This window comes from Tachyglossus aculeatus, chromosome 1, assembly GCF_015852505.1.
Source record: "Tachyglossus aculeatus isolate mTacAcu1 chromosome 1, mTacAcu1.pri, whole genome shotgun sequence".
Lineage (NCBI taxonomy): Eukaryota > Metazoa > Chordata > Mammalia > Monotremata > Tachyglossidae > Tachyglossus > Tachyglossus aculeatus.
The window spans coordinates 95,718,791-95,738,880 of record NC_052066.1 but is presented as its reverse complement, the minus strand read 5'-3'; the positions used below and the strand labels follow the sequence as shown (position 1 = coordinate 95,738,880).

Here is a 20,090-nt window from a genome sequence, read left to right as displayed (position 1 = left end):
CCACTGAAACACTGTCAGTCAAAAGATGATATTATGGATCTTTAGCTTTTCCTTTGATAACATCTAGCACTGTTCTTTTTGGCAAAATTCAAGTACAGTTTAATAACATTAACTGCCATTTTCTTCACAATTCTTTTCTCCCCAACAGTGGAATACGTAAATGGGACTTTAGTTTGTTTCTCTATCTGAGGCTGATCTCTACCTTGTATCCTTCACTGGAGGTAGGAGAGACAAGGGTATGGAAAGCAGGAAGGTAAGAAAACCACTCCAACACATCTGAAATAGAGAATAAAGAGTATTTCACAAGTCTCAAGGACAACCTGAAAAATAACTAGCGTTATAGAGGATAACTTGTGAAAGAAAATCACACTACCTGATATGGATCAAAAACTCCTGTTGAACTGGCATTGGAAAAATCAGTGGCATATTCAGAGCCTGAATTGAAAATAAAAATAAAAGGTTAAAGTCTCCTCAAAGAAAGCAGCTAGCATTACAGCAAATGCATATATAAAGTCTTACGAGACTACCCGTCCCCAAATTTTTCAGCTTTTCAGGGATTCCAAGTCTCAAAATCAGATTTCTATTTCAAACACCACTCATTTCTCCTTTTTTTTAAAATGGTAAATTGTTAAGTGCTTACTATGTGCCAGGTGCAGTACTAAGCACTGAGTGAATACAAGCTAATCAGGTTGGACACAGTCCATGTCCCACGTGAGGCTCACAATCTTAATCCCCACTTTATAGTAATCCCTGTTTTACAGATGAGGTGCCTGAGGCACAGAGAATAATAATAACAATAACAATAATAGTATTTGTTAAGTGCTTACTATGTGCCAAGCACTGTTCTAAGCGCTGGAGTAGGTACAAGGTAATCAGGTTGTCCCACATGGGGCTCACAGTATCGATCCCCATTTTACAGATGAGGTAACTGAGGCACGGAGAAGTTAAGTGACTTGCCCAAAATCACACAGCTGACAAGTGGCAGAGCCGGGATTAGAACCCATGACCTCTGACTCCCAAGCCCATGCTCTTTCCACTGAGCCACGATGCTTGAAGTGACTTGCCCAAGGTCACACAGCAGACAAGTGGCAGGGTCAGGATTAGAACTCAGGTCCTCCAAATCTCAGGCCCATTTCCACCAGGTCACACTGCTTCCTCCAATAGAGTTTCACAATACTTAAATTTCAAATTATAGATCGGTTTTAAATGCCATTATTCTGAGACACCCTGGAGTCCACCCGGTTTTACTGCTACAGTGGAAACCTACATAATATCAAATTCTCTCTCACTCACCTTTTGTGAGTTTATACAACAACCAAGTATCGACAGTTCCAAAACAACAATTTTCTTCTTCAACCGCTCTTTGCACCTGGAAAACATAAATTAAGTTATGTTTCCCACTGATTTGAAACACGCCCATGTCTCCCCTATCCAAAAAACTCTCTTGATCCCCACTGCCACACATCACTCCATCTCCTTTCTACAGTTCCAGTCCGAAATCCTCACACAGACGGTTTACTTTGGCTACCTCCACTTCCTCTCCCCCAACTCCCTCCTTGACTCACTAAATCTGTCTTCTGTCCCCTTTACTCGGCCAATTTTGCTCTTTCCAAAGTCACCAATGAATGACCATCTTCTCCCCAAATCTACTCGGTTCTAATCCTCCTCAATCTCCCAGCTGCCTGTGACACCGTGGACCAGGCCCTTCTGGAAACACTAACTTTGACTTTTCTGACACAGTCACCTCCTGGCTTTCCTATTTCTCAGTCCCTTTTGCTGCTTCTTCTTTTGCTTCCCACTCCTTACTTCCAGGTGTCCCTCAAAGCTCAGGACTGGGTCCTCATCCATTTTCAATTTACTATCACTCTTTTGGGGAGCCCACCTGCTCCCTTAGGTTCAACTTCCACCTCTACATTGATGAGCCCCAAATCTACCTCACTAGCCCCAACTTCGCTCCTGTTCCACAATTTTGCATCTTCTGCCTCCAGGACATCTCTACCTGGATGTCCCAATGGCACCTCAAGCTCAACTTGTACAAAACTGAATTCATCTTCCCAAATCCCCATCTCCAACTAAATTCCTGTCACAGCGGCCACCACCACCATACTCCCTAACTCTCAAGTCTATAAACAAGGCATTATTTATCCTTGACTCCTCTCTTTCTTTCAGTTCCCACATTCAGTCTGTCACCAAATCCCATCAGTTGTTCATCTACAACATCTCCAGAACCTGTTCAAGCAGTGTGGCCTGCTGGTTAGGGCACAAGCCCGGGAGTCAGAAGGACACGGGTTCTGGCTCCGCCACTTGCCTGCTGTGTGACTTTCAGCCAAGTCACTTCACTTCTCTGTGCGTCGGTTACCTCAACTGTAAAATGAAGATGAACACTGCGAGTCTCGTGTCCACGTCTAACCTGAGTAACCTGCGTCTACCCCAGGGCTTAGCGCAGTGCCTGGCATAGAAAACGCTTAAAAAATACCATTAAACTGCCCCCCCTCAAAAAAACCAAAACACCCAGCAGAGCTGTAACTGCTACTATGCCTATTCTTCCTATTATTGAGACTGGGGCCTGGTTTCTTACTCCATGCTCCTCTTAAACCCACTGTACTGCATTCTAACTCCACTTCATCACCTGGCAAACACATGAAAATCCTAAATTCGCCCAATGACTGGTCCCAAACAAAATGCATTTTACAAAGGTACCCATGCACAGGCTGAAGCTCAATCTTTCTCTATGTCCAGGCATAACACCTTGAATTTTCTATAGTGCTTTTATTAATACTGATAGTAATCATAACAACAACAATAATAATGGTATTTGCTAAACGTTTATTAAGTACCAAGCACGGTTCTAAGTGCTGGGGTAGATACAAGGTAATCAGGTTGTCCCACGTGGGGCTCACAGTTAATCCCCATTTTACAGACGAGGTAACTGAGGCACAGAGAAGTGAAGTGACTTGCCGGGGGTCACAAAGCAGACAAGTGGTGGAGCTGGGATTAGAACCCATATCCTCTGACTCCGTGCTCTTGCCACTAGGCCATGCAATATCCCTTAGGCCAAGCTGCCTCAATTAATCCTTTCTGACTACCACGAAGGTTAACATGCATCCTCTAACCACGGTGATAGTTCTTCTCCTTTGGCAAAGGAAGAGAACAAGGCTGTCCCAGACTGCAGAAAATAACTTCTGGCAAGTTTACATGGTGGGTAGGGTGAGATGAACTACTATCCCACACAGGGTACTGGCCTGATTCCACCTTCCCTATCCTAGGTGCACCTCTTCCACAAAGCCTCCTCCCCCTACCCTCACCACATATTTACAGGGGTTAATTGAGGTTACAGCCACTGCCGCTGTTACCATCAGCAGCTCAACCACAGCCCAGACATTTCCGTTCATTCCCAGATGGCCTAGAGCCTGGAGTTGGGTGAGAGACCTCCTTGTCTCGGAATAATTTTGTGGGGGAGGGAGTGGGAAGAAATCAGGAGGGGCCAGAAGAGACTCCCAAAACTACCACAACCTTTTTGAGGATCCCCCAAATTAGGAACTGGACCAGTGAAGAGTCAGTCAGTCATATTTATTGAGGACTTACTGTACGCAGAGTACATGTAACAATATAATAGACACATTCCCTGCCAACAATGAGCTTACAGTTAGAGAAGCAGTGTGGCTTAGTGGAAAGAGCCCGGGCTTGGTAGTCAGAGGTCGGGGGTTCTAATCCCAGCTCCGCCACTTGTCAGCTGTGTGACTTTGGGCAAGTCACTTTACTTCTCTGTGCCTCAGTTCCCTCATCCGTAAAATGGGGATTAAGACTGTGAACGCCATGTGGGACAACCTGATTACCTTGTATCTACCGTGGCGCTTAGAATAGTGCTTGGCACATAGAAAGCGCCTAACAAATACCACAATTATTATTAGAGGGAAAAAGAATGAGCGGTCGGGAGAGGAACCTGCCAGGCCCAGGACTCTGACTGGGTGGTCACAATGGGTCACACAACAAATCCGTCTCTCCTGTGCCCACCTGCTTCCATGACAGGAAGTCTCCTCCCTTCAGTCTTATTGAAGGCACATCTGCACATCTCCTCCAAGAGGCCTTCCCAGACTAAGCCCCACTTTTCCTCATCTCCCACTTTCCCTTGCTCATCCCCCCTCCCGGCCCCACAGCACTTAGGTACATATCTATAATTTATTTGTATTCATGTCTGTAGCCGCCCTCTAGACTGCAAGCTCGTTGTGGGCAGGGAATGTGACTGTTTTTTGTTGTGCTGTACTTTTCCAAGCCCTTAGTACCGAGCTTTGCACATAGTAAGTGCTCAATAAATACGACTGAATGAATGAACAGGCACTTCTCTGCAGCTTCAGGGGATGCTTGGTTACCCTCCAACCTCAAAGCGCTAACTCAACAATCTGGGCAACATACCTATGAACTGAAATCTTCTACTTTTCATTCCTAGTCAATAATGTTATTCTCCTAAGACTAAATCGAAACTGTAAACAAGTTTGGGGTTTTCTCGTGGCTTTTTTCTACCTGAGCCTACTACAGTTTTTAAGCTCTTTCTGCCCATACCTACTCTGACAAAGAAAATGGAGAATTTTAATGATTACCAAAATCACTCGGGCCAGAAAGGGGATTTCTGATTGCCCTTTATAAAGCTTTTCAGTATTCCTACAAATGCACTGTATACACCTGCCATGGAAACACTGACACACCTAATCACATCTGCCAGTTTACAGACTGACAGATAGGCAATAACAACATGAATTAGCTCAATTTCCATTTCATTCTGGGAAGAATACTAAATTTGGTCAATTAAAAAGTGAATAACAATGCCAGTATGAAATAAAAACGTTCTCTTGCCTTAAGTTCAGAGAATATTGAAGACCGCTGTACTGATTCCTGTAAGTGCTACAGTAGGATTTCTAAATCATTTCACTGGGCAAAATACTGAGGTGGAAACTTTCACTGATAACAGTGAGGGAAGTGTAATCTTTTTCTTCAGGTCACTTCCATAAAAAAGTTTCTAGCTGTACCTTAAGGGGATTTCTTCTCAATGAGTTTAATTGTTTAACTCCAACAAACCAAACAATAGTTTGTACTGAGCACCTATGTGCAGAGTGCTGTACTAAGCACTTGGGAGGGTGCAAGTGTGTGAGATATAATTCCTACCTTAGGGACTTTACAGTTTAAGAAGGGAGTCTGACAGACAAAAGCCATTTACAAATGGGGGGGGGGGGGGGAAGCCCCATCACAGCTGTCAATAAGAAGAATGGAAGAATAAATAAATAATTTTAAGTTAGTACAAGTCAAAATATGCAGTGACTAAGCATAAGTGGTAAAAGTGGTTGTAGACTAGAGCTAACTAGACTGTAACCTCAATGTGGGCAGGGAACGTGTCCCAACTCTGTTATATTGTACTCCTCCAAGTGCTTGGTACAGTGCTCTGCACAAAGTAAATGCTCAATAAATACAATTTACTGATTGATTGGCTGTTGAACGGATGTAACCCAGGAAGATGTAGCTTCATTGGGCACTGGCTCCTGAAGTGGGTGGGTTGTCAGGAGGACTCTAAAGATAAGACAAAATGCAATCTAGGGAATATGAAGGGATAGAGATTTTTGAGCAAGAGGAAGAGAGTGAGTTAGCAAGAGGTCAGAGGCTGAAAAGTTGAAAATGAGGCACGATGAGAAGGGAAGCTTAAGAGGAATGAAGAGTGTGAGCTGGAGTGTAGTGGGAAGGGAACTGATAAACAAGAGGAAGAGAACTGAGGGAGTGCCCCGAAGACAATGGACAGGAGTTTCCATTTGGTGAGGAAAGAACGAGACTTCCGCAGAAAAACACTTTAGAGAAATGAGCCAGGGAGCAGAATGAACTGTTGGTTGGAGAAGGGAGAGGCAGGGAGATCAGTGAGGAAACTGAAAGGGCAATCCTGAGGGGTGTCAGGACCAGGATGTTGGCCTGATGGATGTAGAAGAAATGGATCTAGGAAGAGGAGGAGGAGGAGGAAGAGGAGAAGGAGGAGGAGGAGGAGGAAGAAGAGAAGGAGGAGGAGGAGGAGGAACTGGCAAGATTTAGCCACACTGAACATGACAGTTCATTCATTCATTCATTCAATCATATGTATTGAGCACTTACTGTGTGCAGAGCACTGTACTAAGCACTTGGGAAGTACAAGTTAGCAACATATAGAGACGATCCCTACCCAAGAACAGGCTCACAGTCTAGAAGGGGGAGATAGACAAAACAAAACATATTAACAAAATGAAATAAATAGAATAGTAAATATGTACAAGTAAAATAGAGTAATAAATCTGTACAAACATATATACAGGTGCTGTGGGGAGGGGAAGGAGGTAGGGCGGGGGGACTGGGAGGGGGAGAGGACGGAGGGGGCTCAGTCTGGGAAGGCCTCCTGGAGGAGGTGAGCTCTCAGTAGGGCTTTGAAGGAAGGAAGAGAGCTAGCTTGGTGGATGTGCGGAGGGAGGGCATTCCAGGCTGGGAGGAGGACGTGGGCAGGGGGTCGACGACAGGACAGGCGAGAATGAGGCACAGTGAGGAGGTTAGCGGCAGAGGAGCAGAGGGTGCAGGCTGGGCTGTAGAAGGAAAGAACGGAGGTGAGGTAGGAGGGGGCGAGGTGATGGACAGCCTTGAAGCCGAGAGTGAGGAGTTTTTGCCTGATGCGTACGTTGACTGGTAGCCACTGGAGATCTTTGAGGAGGGGAGTAACATGCCCAGAGTGTTTCTGCACAAAGATGATCCAGGCAGCAGCGTGAAGTATAGACTGAAGTGGGGAGAGACAGGAGGATGGGAGATCAGAGAGGAGGCTGACGCAGTAATCCAGTCGGGATAGGATGAGGGATTGAACGAGCAGGGTAGCGGTTTGGATGGAGAGGAAAGGGCGGATCTTGGCGATGTCGCAGAGGTGAGACCGGCAGTTTTTGGTGATAGATTAGATGTGAGGGGTGAACGAGGGAGCAGAGTCGAGGATGATACCAAGGTTGCGGGCTTGTGAGATGGGAAGGATGGTAGTGCCGTCTACGGTGATGGGAAAGTCAGGGAGAGGGCAGGGTTTGGGAGGGAAGGCAAGGAGTCAAGTCTTGGACATACTAAGTTTTAGATGGCGAGCAGACATCCAGATGGAGATGTCTTGAAGGCAGGACGAGACACGAGCCTGAAGGGAGGGAGAGAGAGCAGGGGCAGAGATGTAGATTTGAAAGAGACAGTTGAAAGATAGAGAGGAGTCAGGGATAACACCGAAGTTGGGCATTTTTTTAAAATGGCCTTTATTAAGCACTTACTCTGAACTAAATTCTAGGATAAATAAGGAAATCTGGGGTCTCGTAAACTAATAGTTAAGGAGAGCAAGCATCATAATTCCCATTATACAGATGAGGAAACTCAGGCTCAGAGAGGTTAAGCGACTCGCCCGAGGTGAGAGGAACAGGAATTAGGGGTGAGAGGCTAAATCAAAACCAGTAAAAGAGACAGTCAGTCAAAGGGGTAGCCAAAAATGTAGGACGACACCAAGGAGAGAACTGTGTCAGTTAAAACCAAAGTTGGGTAGCATTTTCAGAAGAACTCTACAAACTTAGATGGTTACTGTACAAACTGAAAAATATTTCTTACTTTTATTTCAACTCACCAGTACTTAACCCATCCTGACAATTAGTTTGCAATCCATTGTAAACTGACATGGAGCGATTCTTCAGCTAATTCGTAATCAGATTTGGTATAAACAACAACACTTATTTCCATTATCCGTCCAAAACTCCTCACAAAATGCGTCTCTTCTTTTTCCTCCAGGTTTCTTACCTCTACTAGGTTCTGCAAAACCCATGCCAGTCTCAAAGACACATGCTGTGTGGTGAAAGTGAGTAAGCTGGCCCCTAAAAGTCGTTTACTTCGAATGAAAAAATGAAGCACCTTGGAGAAACTGTGTATTGCCTGTTCCAAAAGAATGAAGAAGTTAACGGAATCGTTTTGACAGATGAGTTTGACTTTCCCACCACATTAAATCACAACTAAGCAAAAGGGAAGGACCGGCCACAGGGAGACAGGGCAGGAAAGGGAAGACAGAGCGTCATCAGCAGGAGAAAACCAGCAGAGGGAAATCCCTGGGTGGAAGTATGAGGGCTTCCCTGGAATTTTATTACTGCCCCATCCCCTCTGCCACTGGATGGCAACTGGCCAGAAACTCCTGACCAAAGTTCACCATCTCTGCTGCCTTAATGAAACAACAGAGAGACAGCTTAAACTACTGCCCGTAATACTAATGACCTCTGACTACAATACCCATGACTGCTAACTCCAAAGCGCATGGCTCAGTGGAAAGAGCATGGGCTTTGGAGTCAGAGGTCATGGGTTCAAATCCCGGCTCTGCCACTTGTCAGCTGTGTGACTCTGGGCAAGTCACTTCACTTCTCTGGGCCCCAGTTACCGCATCTGTAAAATGGGAATTAAGACTGTGAGCTCCCCGTGGGACAACCTGATCACCTTGTAACCTCCCCAGCGCTTAGAACAGTGCTTTGCACATAGTAAGCACCATCATCATTATTATTATTATTATTATTATTATTATTATTAATGGTACTTGTTAAGTGCTTACTATGTGAAAGCACTGGGATAGATATAAATTAATCTGGTTGGACACAGTCCCTGTTCCACATGGGGTTCACAGTCTAAGTTTAGGTTTGCATTCCCATTTTACAAAGTAACTGAGGCACAGACGTTGAGCGATTTGCCCAAGGTAACACAGCAAACACACAGCAGGGCTAGATTCATTCATTCATTCATTCAATCGTATTTATTGAGTGCTTACTGTGTGCAGAGCACTGTACTAAGCGCTTGGGAAGTACAAGTTGGGAACATATAGAGATGGTCCCTACCCAACAGCGGTTCACAGTCTAGAAGGGGGAGACAGACAACAAAACAAAACATATTAACAAAATTAAATAAATAGAATAAATATGTACAAGTAAAATAAATAAACAGTAATAAATATGTACAAACATATATACAGGTATATAGATGTATATATACATGTATATATATACGTATGTATAAATACATATGTATATATATTTGTATATATGTATATGTGTGTGTGTGCATACATATATATACATCTATATAGATGTGGAAGGAAGGAAGGAAGGAAGGAAGGAAGGAAGGAAGGAAGGAAGGGTAAAAGGAATGTAAAAAAGAAAGAAGTGAATGCAGGAACACAGCAAGCAAGAAATTAACAAATTTAACACATTTAATTAATTCAATTAAATTAATACTGCATAACATAGGGTAAAACCTGCACATTACAGCCTCTTGGTTTATTCTAAAGCTTTTACTTTGCTTTTACTTCTGCAGATCCAAGTGTGTACATCCCTAACTACAAAACCCTCTGAAAATTCAGACTTATCACGGCCTGAGGCATGCTCCAGCTAATTTCCCCTACAACTGTGTCATCCCAAAAACCACAACTAGAACTTAAATATCTAATGATTTAACGACCCCATGTATTTACTTATCCATCCATACTCGTATCTAAACTTTTCCTCCTGCTCTCACAATAAGCACACAAGTGCATGCCTGGCCACCTCTCCCATTAGACTGCAAATATCTTGAGGGCAGGGATCCCTTCTAGGCTGTAAGCTCGTTTTGGGCAGGGAACATGTCTACCATCTCTGTTGTACTCTCCCAAGAGTCAAGTCAATCATATTTATTGAGCACTTACTGTGTGCAGAGCACTGTAATAATAATAATAATAATGATGATGATGATGGTATTCGTTAAGTGCTTAACTATGTGCCAGGCACTGAACTAAGTGTTTGGGTGGATACAAGCAAATTGGGTTGGACATAGTCCCTGTCCTACGTGGGGCTCACTCAATCCCCATTTTACAGATGAGGGAACTGAGGCACAGAAAAGTGAAGTGACTTGCCCAAGGTCACACAGCAAACAAGTGGCAGAACCAGGATTAGAACTGTATTAAGAGCTTGGGAGAATACAATATAACAGACACGAGCTTAGTAGAGTGCTCTGCACATAATAAGCACTCAATAAATACTACTGATCGACTGGTATTTTTTACTTTTCTTGAATTTTCACCCCATGCAGCGGAAGAATGGGGCTTCTTTCCTTCAGTGGTCAGCAGGTAGAAGAGTTACTGAGTGTCTTTGCACTTGCCTCAGAAAACTCGATTCTTCTCAATTCAAAACAACCTCATAATCACTAATCCTCTGATGGATTATGATTTTCTACTGTACAGTAAATACTTGGAAATCAAGAGTTGGGATAATTTGACATGTTTGCCTACTTTGTGTTCTAAATTAATCTGAACAAGATGAAACTGATATCAGCTTCAGCTTTGTTTCTCAATACTCTGATCCTTCAAATGGAAAAATTCACGTCTGGACTAATACAGAGCCAGTCTCGGAAGCGCTTAGAACAGTGCTTTACACATAGTAAGTGCTTAATAAATGCCATTAAAATAAATTTTTAAAAAACCCAGAGACTTTCACTCAACTCTACAGTTAGAAGCACTGATATCTGCCCTGACAATAGTAAGAATAATAACTGTGGCATTTGTTAAGCACAGACTATGTGCCAAGTACTGTACACAGTCTCTGTCCCACATGGGGCTCACCAGTCTAAGGGAGAGGGAGAAGAGGTTTTGAATCCCCATTTTACAGATGAGGAAACTGAGGCCCAGAGAAGGGGAAGTGACTTGCTCAAGGTCACACAGTAGGCAAGTGGCGGAGCTAGGATTAGACCCCAAGTCCTTTGTCTAGCTGTGCTCTTTCCACTAGGCCAAGCTGCTGCCTAGATTCTTTTCAAACTCAGGAAGTCAAGAAATCTAACACCAATTTCTGAGTTGAGCTGATGAAAACACACAACACTTTAACATAATCTGGACTCACCATAGTCTATCTCCCTACATTGTGATCCGTGCCCAGGACTAAGAGATTTGCACACCCCGCAATACACCAGGCTGCAGTAAAGTGTCTGCGGTATCTGCAGTAAAGCAGTAATCAATGTTCCTATGTGGGTTCAGTTGGATACAGCTAAAACAGAGAAGCAGCATGGCCTAACGGAAAGAGCAGGGGCCTGGGAATCAGAAGACCTAGGTTCCGATCTTGGCTCTGCCAGTTGCCTGCTAAGTGATCTTCACCTCATTTTTCTGTGCCACAATTGCCTCATTTATAAAATGGGGGATTCAATGCCCGTTCTCCCTGCTGCTTAGACTGTGAGCCTTGTGTGCTAAAAGACTCTGACCCGCTCATCTGACTTTCCAACCACATTAAATCGCAACTAAGGAAAAGGGAGTGTCTTTTGACTTTAGCACTGTGCTGGGCACGTAGTAAGTTGTTTCCTACCACTATCATTATTACTGTTACCAGTGGGTAGCAATTATTCATTAACTCTCTGCAGGGGAAAAGTTAAAAGGAAATGTAATTAGCTTTGATCCTTTCTCCTCTGTAGCATCCCCTAGGAAGTCCTTGCATACCTAAATGAGCACTGTCTCCAATTGTGATCTGGAAAGAGAAGACCTTTCGGACCTGTTTTATTTCTGAGCTTCACTTGGTCTTCCGATAGCAGCAAACCTGCACCCAAATGCATGCTACAGATCTGGGCCAGCCTCCCTTGCATGGGGTGGGGAGGGGATTTAGCAGGGATTGTACTCTCCCAAGTGCTTAGTACACTGCTCTACAATGGTAAGCACTCAATAAATACAACTGAATGAATGAATGAATGAATGAAGGCACCTTCTTGCTGTGGATAGGCAGGTCTAGAGTCCGGTAGGACAAGTCACAAATGTAGGTCAGGCTGGGTAATTAGACCTTCTTTATGGGTGTGGATTTGGGTAATAATAATGATAATATTTTTAAGAACTTACTACAGGCCAAGCACTGTGCCAAACACAGCGACAGATGTAAAATAATTAATTGGATATGGTTTCTGTCCCACCCAGGTCTCACCGTTTAAGAGGGAGGGAGAACAGATATTTTATCCCCACTGAGGGGACGGAGGTACCGAGAAGTTATGTGACTCACCTGAAGCCATGGTACAGGACAGGGACTGAGCCAGGATTAGAACCTGGGTCTCCTGACTCCCAAACTTGGGCTTTTCCCATTAAATCATGCTCAGGTATGGGAGCAAGATGTAGTATTCATTCAGCTATCTCATAAGGACCTTGTGCTCCAGAAAATTCTGGGCACCAGAAAATTTTCAGGGCTATGATTTGTTCTTTTACCTTCTTATGAGTAAAAAGAACGTCACTGCAGACTTACAGGACCGGGGCTTAGAGATGAGCCTTACATGTGGTCCGTGCAGCAATCTAGAGCCCACAGCACCTGGTATTGACAATAACCTTCAAGTAACGAAGAGATTCAGTGTAATCTAGTGGAAAGAGCATGAGCCTAGGACTCAGAAGGGCCTAGGTTCTAATCCTGGTTCTGTTGCTTGTCTGTTTGTGGGACCTTGGGCAAGTCACTTCACTGTGCCCCAGGTACCTCATCTGTAAAAGGGGGATTAAGACTGAGTTCCACGTGGGAAAGGGACAATGCCCATACCGATTATCTTCTATCTATCCCAGTACTTAGTACAGGGCCTGTCACGTAGGAAAAATTTAACAAATACAAATACCACGTTTAAAAAACTGAAAAAAACACACAAAAAACTAAAAAGCCCTTCATTTGGTACTACCCTAATAGCTTTACCAATATTACATACGACTCAACAATATGAGATCCAAGGGTAGAAACTGTGCCTTTAAGGGCATGACCATCAGCACCTAGAACATGGTGGGTGTTCAGTAAAGGTTAATGGAGGAATAAATGGATGGGTACGTTGCCTCAGAAATTATAGCATTTCACTGGTCAAATTATATGGTCGGTGCCATTGCTTAGGTGCTTTAGGAGGAATGGCACTAAAAAGAAAATTTTAAAAGGAAGGTCAACTTGGTTCCCTTGAACATGAGGCTATTTTAAAGATCAGATAACCTTACACCTACCCCACTGATTTTGCTCTGCGGTTCTAGGAAATGAAATTAATTAGCCCATAACATCCATGCCATGGAAAGCACCCATCCACTAAAACTGACAAAATACTTAAACCAAGGTACTACTGCAATAGGACCTGATAATTTGCATCTGGAAAAAAGCATGCTAGCTAGAATCCAAACTGTATGTATCAATCCTTTGGGTCCTATGATCCAATGTGAGGTTCAAGACATGGAGTTCAAGAGCCACACTGAAACCCATGGCGTGGGGATGGCAGGGAGGGGAGAGGGAGGTTCCGCGCAGTGGCTACCCCACTTCTTTGCTGTGTGACCTCAGGCAAGTCACTTCACTTCTCTGTGCCTGTTCCCTCATCTGTAAAATGGGGATTAAGAATGCAAGCCGCATGTGGGACATGGACTGTGTCCTTCCTGATTAGCCTGCACATACCACAGCACTCAATGCAGTGCCTGACATAGTAAGCACTTAACTAATACCATTAATTTTTCAAAAAAGGAATCCCTGGTATGTTCCAAAGGCTCCATCACCTCTCAAAGGCCATTCAGGACCAGGGACCAGGCAGAACAGTACAACACTGACACTGGCTTCTCGATCTACCCATAATGTGCTATTGTTCATTTAAGCTAGAGGAAGGAAGCAGCTCAGAACATGCACCCTTGTTACTCTATCGCCCTACTCCTGAAAGCTTCCCCACACCATAATTCCTTCATGATTTCCTAATCTAGAGACCGGCACAGACCAAATAAAAAGCAAACAAAACTGGTGTGGGTTCAGACCCTCGGAAGGTGCCTTTCATTTAGTACTTTGTTTTATTAGGGCATCGGCGTGCCCTGGGAAAAAATGTTGACACACAGGAACTGCAGGCATGTCTCATGTCCCAAAAGCTGAGAATGTGGTATGTAAACAGCCCAAAATGACCAGAATATGGAAATGAGCAATATTTCTAGTATCTGGTGTGGAGTGAGTAGAGGGAAGACGAAAAGGGAGAACAGGTTAGGCTTGGAGGGAAAGCAGAAATCCTCTACATCCTGAGTGAAAGAAAGGAGGAAAAGGGAAATTGGACCTGCTCATCGATTCTCCAAACCAGGGCATCAAGCCAGGCCTCAACCATATTTGAAGTTCAAGAAAAAACAAGTCATGAAGTTTGAAGTTAAGGCTGATACTATGAACTGTACTATCTGGATAATTTGCAGGGGCAAATGGGTCTATTTAGAGATAACTCATTCTATTACATCTTCATTATATCTGATAGATATAGATAGATGGATAGATCTCTACAAAGAAAAATGATTACACTTCTTTTCACCAAGGAACTAAATCTTTCTCAGAGTTATACACTCAAAGAATTTTACAATTCCCTATACTGCATAAATAAACGCCACTCCTCCCGACAAAGATCTACTAGAGTATCTTACAGAAAGGGCTTATTTTTTTTTTAAAGGACAATGGAATCTTGTGTGAAAAAGAATATGCCTACATTATCTAAATTGGGTAAAACCACGCCTAATTTACCTTCATTAGAAAAGAATTGTTCCAGGATTTGACCAGTTCAGATGCCCTTAGGTCTTGCCAACTAATGAAGTTGTGGAAAGGATTTCCTGTCGTCCTGAGAAACAAGAAAAGAGTATCTTAATACTCTCATCAGAAGCCATAGAAAAGACTACTAGAAGCAATAATACACCCCACTACACAAAACAAACTTCAACAGCAAGGTAGAACATCGACTGCCAATATAATACAGCCAGTCACATCGCTGTTCTGAACTTAGGTATTTCCTTTGGAGAATTTATTTCTCCCCCTTCAGACTCCTCACAATGGCAAATTCCCTAGGGAAACCTGACTTTTAAAACCAGGATAACAAACATTTGTTGGGCCTGCCCTGTGAAAATGAGGCCATTCATTTGTTCAATCATATTTATTGAGTGCTTACTGTATGCAAAGCACTGTACTAAGCACTTGGGAGAGTACAGTATAACAACAAACAGTCTCATTCCTTCCCACAACAAGCTTACAGTCTAGAGGGGGAGACAGGCATTAATATAAATAAATAAATTAGATATATACATATGTGCTTTGGGGATGGGAGGGGGGATGAATGAAGGAGCAAGTAAGAGCGGCACAGAAGGGAGTGGGAGAAGAGGAGAGGAGGGCTTAGTCAGGGAAGCCTTCTTGAAGGAAATGTTCCGGTTCTAATGGTTCTGGTTCTAATGTTCTGGTGCCACTTACAGTGAATCTAGCCTCAGAGTCAACCCAAAACTTAAATCCATCTTTTTTTCCAAACACTGCCAGTTATAAATGATCTACAAATAACAAATTTTTACACTAGATAAGCATTCCAGGCTACCCTCTGGCCTGGAACTCCCCACCCCTTCAAATGCCCTTCAAAGGCCTATTAAAATCACATCTCCTCCAGGAAGCCTTTCCCAACTAAGCTCTCATTTTCCCTACTTGCTCTCTCTTTTGTGTCACCCTTGCATTTGAATCTGTACCCTTGAAGCACTTGATATTCATTCTACCTTCAGCCCCACAGCACTTGGGTACATAGCCATAATTTATTTTAATATCTGTCTCCCTCTCTAGAGTGTAAGCTCCTGTGGGCAGGGAACATGCCTACCGGCTCTGCTGTACTGTACTCTCTCAAGCGCTTAGTACAGCACTCTGCACACCATAAGCGCTCAATAGATGCCATTGATTGACTGACTAGGTATACTTTATGTTCTTAAAAATGGGAAACTGTAAAAAAGGTTTTATTTCAGCCAGCCATTTTAGGAAGTCAATTCTCCTACAGTGCAAGGGTTATGTTCCCAAAAAATGCACCCTTAAGGAAAAGCTCATAATACTAATGATAGTATTTGTTTAGTGTTTACTATGTGCCAAGAACTATTCTAAGCTCATGCTATAGCACCCATGCCTTGGCCCACACTGACGGTTATATTCACAACTCTGTCTCCCTACATCACAATCAAGTTTTATTCAGCTGTGCATTGTTAGAAGAATGTTTCTTAATTCCCCAATAGTGTTCATTCATTCATTCATTCATATTTATTGAGCATTTACTGGGTGCAAAACACTGTACTAAGCACTTGGAAGAGTACAATAGAACAATAAACAAACACATTCTCTGCCCTCAACGAGCTAATAATAATAATAATGGCATTTGTTAAGTGCTTACTATGTGCCAAGCACTGTTCTAAGCGCTGGGGGGGATACAAGGTAATCAGGTTTTCCTTCGTGGGGCTCACAGTCTTAGTCCCCATTTTACAGATGAGGTAACAGGCACAGAAAAGTAAAGTGACTTGCCCAAAGTCACACAGCTGCCAAGTGGCAGAGCTGGGATTAGAGCCCATGACCTCTGATTCCCAATCCCGTGCTCTTTCCACTGAGCCATGCTGCTTCTTGCATGGTGAAAACACATGTTAGGGGAGATCTGATCCCAACCAGTAAAAATAGGCAATTGGTGCATTTTCTCAAAAATATCTTGAGGTAGTTTTTAAGTGGGTTTCCATCTCACTAACTGAATTTCAGGTTTTCCAATTCTGAGCCCTTATCCAAATTCACTGCGGCCCTGGGGGACTTCAGGGTTCTCCTCAGAGTCCAAGCAAGCAACAAGGGGAAAGAGGGTAGCATGAAATTATTACAGGAAAAAGCAAAGAAACCTATCTGCACCATTTCAATCTTTTCAGTCTTTCCATGCTAAATTGTAACCCAAAATGCATGGAACATGTCTACCAACTCTGTGAGATGGTACTCTCTCAAGCGCTTAGTACAGTCCTCTGAGTGCAGTAGGCAATCAATAGCATTGATTAATTGAAAGTAGCACGTCTTCTTGATTTTCCTATGAGGGTTACAGTTAGTATAAACATATAAAAATGTTTCTATAAATAACTGGTCTTCCGATCTCAACAACTGTGCGCATTAAAGTATATTTTTTTCCAGTCACACATCAAAACATTTTTCTAGGCTTGCTCGTAATGTTCCACATCAACAGGGCATGACAGGCTTTTTCTTTCACGGATCCCATTATTTGGCAATTAATATTAGGGGCACACCCTTGCCTTCCGGAACCCCCAACGAGAAGAATGATGACATGGGAGGCACGGGAGGAGTAGAAGGATGGATCACTTGGGTTCAACCCTGCCTCCTTTGTTTGGTCTGGGCCACACATTTCCTGGCTTACTGGACCACAGTGTGAAGCCTTAAAGGCAAAGCTCATTCCTCATTTAATTAGCAATTGGCCATAAGTGGAATTACCAAACATGCAAGAGCTCTCTGAGTCAGTAATTGCTCAAATGCCTCGAGTGGATGGGAGGGGGTAAGATGGGGACTAGGTACCCTCAAATGGTTTATATCCAAGGTTTTCTTTCTTCTAGTTAATATTTAGACAACACTACCTATTTACTTAAAATGCTGGCAGAATAGCAGAGGAAGACTGGTTTCAGCAATTAGCTGGTACACCCACTCCCAAACCAAGTCTTTTGTAATTCACCAAGGTTGAGATTTCTTCTGTTTACTCAAATAGTACTGAAATGCCTGCAGCTCAATTTGCTATGAATTCTCCTGTTTCCTTGATGGTAAGGAAAGAAAATGAACCAACAGGTGTCAATCCACCAATCAGTGGTATTTACTAAGCACTTATCACTTGCAGAACAATGTACTAGACACTTGGGAGAGTACAACAGAACACAGCTGGTAGATCTGTTCCCTGCCCATGTTAGCTGGTGTGTCCCTTTTGGCAAATGCTACCTGCCTGGGCCCGTGGAATCACCCGCCAAATCAGTATTCAGAGAAGCGGCATGGCTCAGTGGAAAGAGTCCAGGCTTGGGAGTCAGAGGTCGTGGGTTCTACTCCCAGCTCTGCAACTTGTCAGCTGTGTGACTTCAGGCACGTTACTTCACTTCTCTGTGCCTCAGTTACCTCATCTGTAAAATGGAGATTAAGACTGTGAGCCCCATGTGGGACAACCCTGTAACAACCCGGGCGCTTAGAACAGTGCTTGGCACAAAGTAAGCACTTAACAAATACCATCATTATTATCATTATTATTTTGTATCTGGGAAGGTCAATGCACTTTGGCCTTCCCCGAGCTTCTTCTAGACTGAAAGCTCGTTACGGGCAGGGATCATGTCTGCTAATTCTGCTTCACTGAACTCTTCCAAGTGCTCAGTACAGTTCTTTGCAGGTAGTAAATGCTCAATAAATACCACTGATTAATTGATGCCTAACTACAGGGAGACAGCATGCCTGGAACCTTGGCATTATCCTCGATTCATCTTTCTCACTCAACTTGCATAGTGGATCTGGCACCACTCATTCATTCATTCAATCATATTTATTGAGCGCTTACTGTATGCAGAGCACTGTACTAAGTGCTTGGGAAGTACAAGTTGGCCACATATAGAGACGACCCCTACCCAACAACGGGCTCACAGTCTAGAAGCGGGAGACAGACAACAGAACAAAACATGTAGACAGGTGTCAAAATCATCAGAATAAACAGAATTATAGCTATATGCACATCATTAACCATGTTGGTTGTACCTTCACCACATCTCTAGAATCCACCATTTCCTCTCCATCCAAACTGCCACACTGGTCCAAGCACTTGTCATATACTGCCATGACCAGGTGACAGTCTCCTCACTGACCTCCCTGCTTCCGGTCTCTAGCCCATTCCAGTCTATATTTCACTCTTCTGCCCAGATCATTTTTCTAAAAATGTGTTCGCCATACACCTTCCCACTCTTCAAAAACCTCTAATGGTTGCTCATCCCTCCCTGTATCGAACAGAAACTCCTTACCGTTGGCTTTAAGGCCCTCAGACAGCTCCCCTCTTCCTAACTTCACGATTCTCCCACTACAATCCAGCCCACACACTTTGCTCCTCTGACACCAACCTACTTATGTACCTCCAGCTCATCTCTCTCGCCATCAACCCCTTGCTCACATCTTCCCTTCCAGCTGGAACTCCTTCCCCCTGCATATCGACACACCTTCACTTTCCCCATATTCAAAGCCTTACTACAATCCCATCTCCTCTCCTCCAAGAAGCCTTCCCCAACTAAGCTCTCTTCTCCCCACCTCTTCCTGCCCTGTACATCATCTATGCGCCTGGGTCTGTACCACTCTAGGTACTTGGATACTCAACCCGCTCTCACCCGCACAGCATTTATGTACAGATCCATATACTCTACTGATTCCCCATCTATAATTTATTTTAACATCTGTCTCCCCTTCTAGTCCTTAAGGCCAGGATCATGTCTACTAATTCCACTGTAATAATAATAATAGCGGCATTTGTTAGGTGCTTACTATATGCCAGGGACATATAGATGCAAGGTTATCAGGTTGGACACAGTCCCCATGCTATATAGGGCTCACAATCTTAATCCTCGATTTACAGATAATAATAATAATAACAGCATTTGTTAAGCGCTTACTATGTGCAAAGCACTGTTCTAAGCACTGGGAGGATACAAGGTGATCAGGTTGTCCCACGTGGGGCTCACGGTCTTAATCCCCATTTTACAGCTGAGGCACAAGAAGTTAAGTGACTTGCCCAAAGTCATACAGCTGACAAGCGGCGGAGGCGGAATTTGAACCCACAACCTCTGACTCCCAAGCCCATGCTCCTTCCATTGAGCCATGCTGCTTCTCACTCTACTCTCTACTCTCCGAAGCACAAGCAGTGTTCTGCAAACAGGAAATGCTTAATTAATACCATTGAGAAGAAGCGTGGCTGAGTGGAAAGAGCCCAGGCTTGGGAGTCAGGTCATGGGTTCTAATCCCGGCTCCGTCACTTGTCAGCTGTGTGACTCTGGGCAAGTCACTTCACTTCTCTGTGCCTCAGTTACCTCATCTGTAAAATGGGGATTAAAACTGTGAGCCCCATGTGGGCCAATCTGATTACCTTGTTTTCCCCTGGTGCTAAGAACAGTGCTTGGCACATAGTAAGTGCTTAACAAATGCCACCATTATTAGCATTATTACTGACTGATCCTACGTGAACAAAACAATCCCAGATTGGAGACAGCTGACTATTTGACCTGATAATATTACATCTACCCCCATGCTTAGTAGAGTGCTTGG

At 43.7% G+C, this 20,090-nt stretch overlaps 1 protein-coding gene across 5 annotated transcripts in view; it reads right to left on the bottom strand.

Moving 5' to 3' along the window:
- The window catches only part of GK5 (glycerol kinase 5), an 80,632-nt gene that overhangs the window by 30,430 nt on the left and 30,112 nt on the right, over positions 1–20,090 (bottom strand). For 4 of the 5 annotated variants that reach the window (XM_038750868.1, XM_038750874.1, XM_038750881.1 and 1 more), the window contains 5 exons: positions 14,517–14,610; positions 7,804–7,935; positions 1,294–1,369; positions 374–435; positions 203–276 (listed from right to left, as the gene is read on the bottom strand). In XM_038750868.1, coding sequence (XP_038606796.1) covers positions 203–276; positions 374–435; positions 1,294–1,369; positions 7,804–7,935; positions 14,517–14,610 — 438 coding nt within the window. The remainder of the gene's footprint in view (positions 1–202; positions 277–373; positions 436–1,293; positions 1,370–7,803; positions 7,936–14,516; positions 14,611–20,090) is intronic. The other variant, XM_038750887.1, reaches the window with a different exon arrangement.